At 46.8% G+C, this 9,879-nt stretch overlaps 1 protein-coding gene across 4 annotated transcripts; it reads left to right on the top strand.

Moving 5' to 3' along the window:
- The first annotated feature begins 717 nt into the window (after positions 1-717).
- LOC123407128 (lactoylglutathione lyase) lies at positions 718-4,486 on the top strand. Of its 4 annotated transcripts, none has more exons than XM_045100189.1 (9): positions 718-914; positions 1,802-1,932; positions 2,022-2,146; positions 2,365-2,429; positions 2,510-2,725; positions 2,841-2,888; positions 2,970-3,077; positions 3,157-3,309; positions 4,300-4,486. In XM_045100189.1, exons 2-9 carry the CDS (start codon positions 1,814-1,816, stop codon positions 4,339-4,341), a joined length of 876 nt encoding a protein of 291 aa, XP_044956124.1. In that variant the 5' UTR covers positions 718-914; positions 1,802-1,813; the 3' UTR covers positions 4,342-4,486. The 4 variants fall into 4 exon arrangements, with proteins under 4 accessions (XP_044956124.1, XP_044956127.1, XP_044956128.1 ...); XM_045100192.1 differs by having other exon boundaries at positions 808-914; positions 1,812-1,932; XM_045100193.1 differs by having other exon boundaries at positions 813-974; positions 1,812-1,932.
- Positions 4,487-9,879: the final 5,393 nt, after the last annotated feature.

Here is a 9,879-nt window from a genome sequence, read left to right as displayed (position 1 = left end):
CGCTGGAGTGCCGTCCTTGCTGCTCCCCTGTCCTGGGTCGCCGAGGCGGCCGAAGCCATTGGCGGCAGCTCCATCGCTAGGGTAGCCTTCGCCCATTGGGGAGGAGAAGAAGAGAAGGCGTCGGTGGCGAAGAAGAAGAGGAGAGAGCGTCGGCGGGGAGAAGCGTGTGGCCACCGGCAGGGGGTGGGTCACCTTATATAGCAGCGAGCGGGCGGGCACGCGAAGCGGCGGTGTGTGAACACGTGGCAGGAGCCGACGGGACGTGCGTCGTCGGGACGCTCGTCGCCGCACCTTCACTGTGCCGCCCATGAATCAATGGAAGGCTGACCGGCGACGCATCCTTCACATTGGTTCCTGCGGGAAACGAGGCAATGAGGACGACGAACGTGCGACCACACGCTGACTTGGCAGGCCCAATGTTTTTTCGCGCCAAAACGTTTTCCGCCAGTGCCCCGGACGACCCCAGCACGCTGGGTTCGGTTTGGGACTGTCGGTCCAATTTCGACCCGAATCGACGAAAAACGACCTCTTAAAGACGCGACTGAATCGATTTTACACCATCGACGTTAAAAAGTCACGCAAAAGAGCATGTTTGGAAGGGGATGTGCGAGTGGAGATGCTCTTAAGGCTCCCCGAAGAAGCGCTCTTTGCTTCCGTGCATGTCAATCTTATCTTGAGTGCCGGCATGGCCCATTTGTAACCTTGCTGGGCCAGGCCCATCCATGCCGACACGCGCCCACAGCCCATCTGGCCAGCTTTAGTGGGAGGGATGCGCTTTTACAGCCTGTGAGGAGGTACCACGTCGCCATCAACGCAATCATAAGTATCGGTGCCGGACTCTCTTCTCCTTGGAAGCCTCTAGACTGAGCTCCTCATCAGCGTGGGACGGATCTCTGCCGGATCGTATTTCCGGGGTGAGCATCCCCAAATCCATCTCCTTCGTCCTCTCTTCCGCTTGCTTCCTTTACGCGCCGGTGCGTAGTTTTCCGATTCGCCGTTCCTTTAATGTCTGCTTGTAGATTTCTTACAGGTTTCTGATAGATGGCCTCCTTCCCTTTCTTATTTGGATTCGTATCTGTATGTAGTTTGATTTGTTTCAAGCACTGCGTCTGGGGAGGATTTTTGGAAAACAGAGTGAATCATGGGAAAACCCCCGATCCGGATTTTTTAGAACCACCCCCAATCCAACTATGCGTGCAGTTTGCTGGTTTTTATTTTTATTTTTACTTTGATTTAGCAGAACATCTTCCTGGCGTGGTAGCGGCTGGGCTGTGGGGGAGGTGCTCATGGATGGATTGGGATCCTTTCGCCTCAGCGCAGGGATTTGGGGGCGCTACTTATTTATCCAGTCCTGCCGCTAGTTGCTGCTAATTTATCCAGTGATGCTGCTGTTACTCACTACTGTATTCTTTTGCTTTTAGGGAGGTGCAGTATTTAGTTAGGATAATTTTGATAGAGGAGTGCTGTTGCTACTGTATTCTTTTGCTTTTACTTCCTTTGTTCCTAAATATAAGACCTTTTAGAGATTTCACTATAGACTTAGTTTGGAGTGTAGATTCTTTTATTTTGCTCCGTATGGATTCTATAGTAGAATCTCTAAAAGGTTTTATATTTAGGAACGAAGGGAGTATACGATATATAGGAGAGAGTATAGACAATCTGCTGGAAAACTAGAAATTTTGAGAGGGAATCGTTTTGGACCATTGTCTATATATATATATATACACACACACACAAGCTGCTACAGATGCTCTTACCTCTTTCCTTGCTATAATAATTGAGTGCATAACAACTCTTACAGGTGACAACAGGGATGGCTACCGGTAGCGAAGCTGGAAAGTCCGCCGAGGCCGTGCTGGAATGGCCTAAGCAGGACAAAAAGAGGATGCTGCATGCTGTTTACCGTGTGGGAGATCTTGACAAAACCATTAAGTATGTTGGCTATGCTTTTGGTAGACGGTGATATTTGCAATATCATTACTAGTATGTTTGGGCTAATGCGGGTGACTTAATTCTCATAGGTGTTACACAGAATGCTTTGGGATGAAGCTGCTGAGGAAAAGAGATGTCCCAGAAGAGAAGTACACCAATGCGTTTCTTGGGTTTGGACCTGAGGATACTAATTTTGCACTTGAGCTGACTTACAGTATGTTCATCGTCCACTCACAGTTGTTTCTAATGCAGCCGGTTTGATATTCTTGTTAATGTTTGGGCAAAGTGTGTATCCACCTCAGTGAGAAGACTGGCAAACTAACGGGGCCTTGTTCTTCTCTCTACATATGAACCGATAAACTATTTTGTGGGACTATACTGTCATTGTTTGCCACCTCCTGTTGTGCTAATATGCTCGTTCTCGTTTGATAGATTATGGTGTTGACAAGTACGACATTGGAGCGGGCTTTGGACATTTTGCCATCGCAAATGAGGATGTATGTATTGTTTACCTGCAACATCTTACCCTTTATGTTACAGACCCTTGGGCTTGTTTGATGTCATGGATGCAATGCAGGTGTACAAGCTGTCTGAGACAATTAAATCATCTGATTGTTGTAAGATCACTCGTGAACCTGGTCCTGTCAAGGGAGGGTCCACTGTGATTGCCTTTGCACAAGACCCAGATGGTTACTTGTTTGAGCTTATCCAGAGGGGTCCGACGCCTGAGCCTCTCTGTCAAGTTATGCTTCGTGTTGGTGACCTTGATCGGGCTATCATGTTCTACGAGAAGGTATTGTTTTGTAAAATGGGAGGTTGTTTGAAATGTTAAGAGACAGTATCCTTTCTGTATATTCTCTAGAACTATAGTTTTATATGGGATATTCTAACATTTGACTTTTATGCAGGCCCTTGGGATGAAGCTTCTGAGGAAGAAGGATGTGCCTCAGTATAAGGTACATCACATGACAATTGTTGTGTTGATGCCATTTGTCCTCTAAATTTTGATACACTGAGCATATTTATGATTTGTGCAGTACACCATTGCCATGATGGGCTATGCTGAGGAGGACAAGACCACTGTTCTGGAGTTGACATACAACTATGGTGTCACGGAATATAACAAGGGCAATGCATATGCTCAGGTATTGACAGGTTTTCTTCTGCGCTTATTTCCTTTTCTAAGTTTTGGCATTTCTTAATTATTGTGTTGCCTAAGTGCAGGTTGCTATTGGCACTGACGATGTGTACAAGAGCGCCGAAGCAGTTGAGCTGGTTACCAAAGAACTAGGTGGAAAGATTCTAAGGCAGCCAGGGCCACTACCGGGGCTGAACACCAAAATCACCTCTTTCCTTGACCCAGATGGCTGGAAAGTGGTATGTCTTCTGGATGTCTTGTGCATAACACTGCTTTATTTGAATCGAGGGGGTCATTAACAGTTAATTATGAATTCAAGATGTGCTTGCTGTAGTCAATGATTGGTTTAAAATTTGAAGAGCTTACCGTAGTCAATGTACTTTGGCAGTTAAATGAATTAATTTGAAACGAAACGAAGGACAATTCAATTGGCCTGCACAACTACTGTAGTCACAGCTTAATTGCTAGTTCCTCTCTAGAAACGAACTATTGCCAGTTGGTACATACTCCCTCCTGTCTCTGAAAAGAAGGCCTATAAATTTGTCTGAAGTCAAACCGTACATAGTTTGACCATGTTTGTAAGAAAAACTATCTATAACTACAATATCTACTAAATAGATATGTTATGAAAATATATTTTACTGTGTACCTAATAATATTAATATTAATTTGGTACCATAGTTTTTCATAATTTATACTACAAACTTGGTCAAACCTTGCACCGTTTGACATCAAAAAAAGATTATAGACCTTTTCAGAGACGGAGAGAGTACATAGTTTCAGAGACCTCTTGGATTGGCACCTTCAAGGACAATTGTTACTTCGTAAAATAAAATAGAACTTGGAAAACAACATAATCTTATAGAGGTTTATATTAATAGTCTGAGCTGTAGTTCCTCCAGTTGTGTCACCATCATCTATTGTCTAGAGAATAAACTTTAACAGTTTTGAGGCGTCACCCACTTAGTTAGCAGAACACAATCGAGGCTGGTATGCATCCTAGGCGTAGCAAAGCAAATTAATCAAGTGAGGTGGAACTTCACCTCAAATTTCGCTGCAGCATGATTGTTAATACTGAACATGATTTCTTAAACCCTGTATGTAAACTGGGTTGCAGGCGTGGTTACTAACTGATGTAGTGGTTGCTTTTACTACTGAAAATGACTTATCTTTTGCAACCAGCCAGCCACAGTATCAGTACGTGACTAATGTTATTCCTCCGGTTGTAGGTTCTGGTGGACTACGCAGACTTCCTCAAGGAGCTGCACTGAAGATGAGCAGGCTCAGATGTTAGTGTCGTGAGGAGGAACCGTATGTAGCAATGGTCTGTGTGATGTAATAAAACAAACCTCATGTAGCAAATGGTCTGTGTGCGATGTAATAAAAAGGCAGCCTCTTCCGCTCGACGAATAAAAATAAAAGCAACTACCGCATGCCCATGCCGTCATTGGCCTAGTGTTATGCCCATGCCGTCATTGGCCTAGTGTTATGCCCATGCCGTCATTGGCCTAGTGTTATTAAGTTGCTTGCATTTTGGTTATAACTACAAAGTTGATTGTTAGTTCTGGTTAAAACATTAACCCGGTACTAGATTGTGAGAGATTATAGTGTGGGAAAAGGAGGAAGATGCTCACCTACAGCGGATAGTATACCCGATCCAGAGAAAGAAAAGAGATCGCCCAGCATCCCTGCACCATAACCTTGCAACCATTTATTTCCAAAGAAAAAGGAAAATGCTTAAACTCGCCGCACTGGCAGAAGATTGGACTGATCGCGCCGTGTGATCAATCTCCATTGTGTCTCCCACAGCCACGAACACTTCCTACCTTATCTTTTTTCCAAAATGAATCGCTTTTCCTTTTTGCCTTTGTTGAGCTGCTGGGCCGACAGTAAATGGGCCATGGTACCCTGGTTCCACTGCATTGACAGTAGCCCGGTGCGTGTGGTGTGTATGTTCCGCGAGTGGAGCACGAAACGGCATGGGTCGAAGTGCCGCGAGTCGTGACGAACTACCGGGCCATGAGATGACGCGTGTCAGCAGCGATGGGACAGGACATACCCACTTCTCCAACGACGCCTCGGTAAGTGCCTTAAGATTGTCGGGCAAGACCATCATTGCTTGCCTTCCTCCAGACGCCTCCCTTGCGCGCTGCTTCTCCTTCCTTGCGCACACACCGCTCGCGCTCTACTTCTCTGCCTCCTCCTTCATCTCCGCCGCTGCTTCTCCGCCACCATGGCGCTGAAGAGGAGCACCGCCGCCAACGGGGCGCAGGTGGAGCCGACGGTGTTGCCCTCCACCATCAAGAGCCAAGAAGGCTGCAGAAGCTCACCCCTGTTATGGCCAGCGCTCATAATGAGCACAAGGCCACCAAGATCTGGTCGGGCTCGATGCCGACCAGGGAGCTGTCAGTGACGACGTTCCCATTCTTCTTCCTCTCCACCTTTGGAGGTCTGCTCCCTCCGTTCTTATACTTCTCCAGCGCGGTTCTAGAGCACTACATATGCACACGCTCTATCTCCATCCCAACTCCGTCTTCCTCCTTGCCACCTTCGCCTATCTCTGCAAGGGCTTTCTGGGGGTGATGCCCTTGTTGGCCCTCTTCCAGACCTTCTACATGTTGGAAATATGCTCTAGATGCAATAATAAATTGGTTATTATTATATTTCCTTGTTCATGATAATCGTTTATTATCCATGCTATAATTGTATTGATTGGAAAGTCAAATACATGTGTGGATACATAGACAAAATACTGTCCCTAGTAAGCCTCTAGTTGACTAGCTCGTTGATCAAAGATGGTTAAGATTTCTTAGCCATAGACAAGTGTTGTCACTTGATAACGGGGTCACATCATTAGGAGAATGATGTGATGGACAAGACCTAAACTATAAACGTAGCATATGGTCGTGTCAGTTTATTGCTACTGTTTTCTGCATGTCAATGTATCTGTTCCTATGACCATGAGAGCATGCAACTCCCGGACATCGGAGGAACACATTGTGTGTATCAAACGTCGCAACGTAACTGGGTGACTATAAAGTTGCTCTACAGGTATCTTTGAAGGTATCTGTTGGGTTGGAGTGAATTGAGACTGGGATTTGTCACTCCGTATGACAAAGAGGTATCTTGGGGCCCACTCGGTAATACAACATCACAATAAGCCTTGCAAGCGATGTGACTATGGAGTTAGCCACAAAATCTTGTATTACGGAACGAGTAAAGAGACTTGCCGATAACGAGATTGAACTAGGTATAGAGATACCGATGATCGAATCTCGGGAAGTAACATACCGAAGGACAAAGGGAACATCATACGAGATTAACTGAATCCTTGACATAGAGGTTCAATCGATAAAGATCTTCGTAGAATATGTAGGAGCCAATATGTGCATCTAGGTCCCTATATTGGTTATTGACCGTAGAGGTGTCTCGGTCATGTCTGCATAGTTCTCGAACCCGCAGGGTCTGCACACTTAAGGTTCGGTGACGTTTCGGTATTGTTGAGTTATATGTGTTGGTAACCGAAAGTTGTTAGGAGTATCGGATGAGATCTTGGACGTCACGAGGAGCTCCGGAATGGTCCGGACGTAAAGATTGATATATAGGAAGTCCTGTTTTGGTCACCGGAAAAGTTTCAGGCTCATCGGTAGTGTACCGGGAGTGCCGGGAGGGTACCGGGGACCATCGGGAGGGGTGTCACGCCCCGAGGGGCCTTATGGGCTATGGGAGGATACAAACCAGCCCCTAGTGGGATTACATAAGCTCCCACTAAGACCGATGAGGTTTGAGAGGCAAAAAATCCAAAGGTGGAAAAGGTGGAAAGGGTTTCCAAGTGGAAAGGAGGAATCCTATTCCTAGTAGGATTGGAGTAGGACTCCTCCACCTCCAATTTCGGCCAAACCTTGAGGGTTTGAGGCTGCCTCCTCCCCTCCCTCCATCCCCTCCTATATATACTAGAGGTATTGAGGGTTTTTGAGACACAGAAAAACAACCATGTGCTGCCCTCTCTCTAGATCTGTTTCTCCTCTAGTCTAGTTTCAGCGGTGCTTAGGCGAAGCCGTGCTAGAATAGATCCACCACCACCACCACCATGCCGTCGTGTTGGAGAACTCATCTACCTATTCGCCTCTCTTGCTGGATCAAGAAGGTGGAGATCGTCATCGAGCTGTACGTGTGCTGACCGCGGAGGTGCCGTCCGTTCAGCACTACATCGAGATGGATCGTGATGGGATCGCTGGACGGATCGTGATGAGATCGCGGGACGGGCTGCGATTTGGATCGCGAAGATGTTCCACTACATCAACCGCATTATATACGCTTCCGCTTAGCGATCTACAAGGGTATGTAGATTCACTCTCCCCTCTCGTAGATGATCATCACCATGGATAGCTATTGCGTGTGCATAAGATTTTTTTTGTTTCCCATGCGACGTTCCCCAACACTACAACATGAGGTGCAAGGAGAGGTCGACCGCGGGTGCGCCTCCTTCCGCATGATGGACCGCATGTCACAGCGGTTCATCGACATGGTGCCGCTCAAGAAGGTGGAGAATCTCGTGGCGCGCTGGATCTACATGGAGGTGGGCCAGTGCAGTCCCATGTTTGCACCGCCCGTAGGAACCACCATGAAGAGTTCAGGCTGAGGACACTCCAAGATGGAGGATGCCCACCTCGGACCTATCGTCGCTCGGCTGCAGGAGCTTCGGGCAGGAGAACTCACAAGCGGCATGGTGGCACATGAGTTCATGCTCCAGCCTGGGAGTACCAGGGGCGCAAGGACCGGACCAGGCTGTGCACCGACACCCTATAGACGCGAGTGATGGAGGCGATTCTGCAGGTCCTTTTCGCTGAAGGCGTGTGAAAGGACGTGGATGTCGCCTAGAGGGGGGGGGGTGAATAGGCGCTTTAAAATAATTACGGTTTAGGCTTGAACAAATGCGGAATAAAACTAACATTTAATTTGTCAATCACAAAACCTTGTGTGCACCAACAACTTATGCTAAGCAAGATAAACAACTAAGTGATAGCAAGATATATAACAAGAAACAATATGGCTATCACAAAGTAAAATGCATAAGTAAAGGGTTCGGGTAAGAGATAACCGAGGCACGCGGAGACAACGATGTATCCTGAAGTTCACACCCTTGTGGATGCTAATCTCCGTTTGGAGCGGTGCGGAGGCACAATGCTCCCCAAGATGCCACTAAGGCCACCATAATCTTCTCACGCCCTCGCACAATGCAATATGCCGTGATTCCACTAAGGGACCCTTCAGGGCGGTCACCGAACCCGTACAAACAAGGTTGGGGCAATCTCCACAACTTAATTGGAGGCTCCCAACAACACCACGAAGCTTCACCACAATGGCATATGGCTTCGAGGTGATCACAAATGCTCGGGGCAATCTCCACAACTTAATTGGAGACCCCGACGCTTGCCCGGATCTTTACACCACAACAATTGAGCTCCGAGGCACCACCAAGCTTCTAGGGGTACCAAGTACCCAAGTTTAATAAGATTCTCAAGTACTCACTTCCACATATCACCGTGGAGAACTCAAACGGATGCAACTACAACAACAACAAAAGATGTGGAGAAATAGGAGAGGAAGAACAAGGAGCTCACAAAGAACTCCAAGATCAAGATCCAAGGGGTTCCCCTCACATAGAGGAGAAAGTGATTGATGGAGATGTGGATCTAGATCTCCTCTCTCTTTTCCCTCAAGAACTAGCAAGAATCGTTGAAGGGATTGAGAGTTAGCAAGCTCTAAGATGGTCAACAATGGGGAAGAACACGAGCTCAACGGATAGATTTAGTCCAATGGGGAAGAAGACCTCCTTTATATAGTGGGGGAAGAATCCAACCGTTACCCCCACTCACAGCCCAACCGGAGCGGTACTACTGCTGCAAGGAGTGGTACTACCGCTGCCAGCACGTCCGAGGGAGCGGTACTACTGCCCGAGAGCGGCAGTAAAAAACTACTACCGCTTCGGGAGCGGCACTACCGCTTCGGGAGCGGTACTACCTCTCTAGGAGCGGTACTACCGCTGGTACCATGAGTGGTACTACCGCTGGATACTGAAATTGCCAAAACTTTCGCATACGAACTCCTAACTGAGAAAACTCAAGCTTGTTGGATTCAGGACAACAAGAGCTATCCAACAGCGATGGGAAATCTTAAGAACATGTAGTTATGAAAAATGCCAATGATATAGAAATGTGAAACCTTTATGAATGAAGAACCGACAAAAACTCCAACATAAAAAAAATCATAGAAGACGCAGATGAACACCATTTTCGATGAAATCGAGCTTGTCATAAAGATGACCATAAGATCTAAAAATCACTAAGAGAAACACCAAACAAGAACCAAGAAATATGAGGCAAGGATGGAAATGGTTTGAGGTAAAAAATGAATGATACGATCAAGCTACTCACTTGAGAGCCCCCCTTGACAATACGACAATCTATCCTAAAATAGAAAAACCTATCAAGGGAAAACCTATACCTTGCACATAGTCCACTTGAGCTAGATGATGACGATCTTGACTTCCTCAAGATGGACCACCTTTCTTGATTGCGTTGGCTTGATGAAGACTAGTTGATTACTCCCCCATACTCACTATGGGTGAGCCACTCTTCAGCACATCTTCACGAGTCCATTGCCACCACAATGGATGTCAAGCTTCAAGCATGATATCTTCGTGATGCCCCACTTGAACTTGCACACCACAATCTTGATGACGATCACCACTTGACATCATCCTCAATGGGTTGTATGAGATCGTCCTCTTGACGCAAGCCCATGGA

Source organism: Hordeum vulgare, chromosome 7H (assembly GCF_904849725.1).
Source record: "Hordeum vulgare subsp. vulgare chromosome 7H, MorexV3_pseudomolecules_assembly, whole genome shotgun sequence".
NCBI classification, from domain to species: Eukaryota; Viridiplantae; Streptophyta; class Magnoliopsida; order Poales; family Poaceae; genus Hordeum; species Hordeum vulgare.
This window is presented reverse-complemented; position numbering and strand designations above follow the sequence as displayed.

Bases quoted from the DNA above. Each gene is read 5' to 3' on its own strand.
- LOC123407128 (XM_045100189.1), top strand. From the start codon at position 1,814: ATGGCTACCGGTAGCGAAGCTGGAAAGTCCGCCGAGGCCGTGCTGGAA. The intron at 1,933-2,021 runs GTATGTTGGCTA...TAATTCTCATAG, and splicing joins GATCTTGACAAAACCATTAA to GTGTTACACAGAATGCTTTG. The intron at 2,889-2,969 runs GTACATCACATG...TGATTTGTGCAG, and splicing joins AGGATGTGCCTCAGTATAAG to TACACCATTGCCATGATGGG.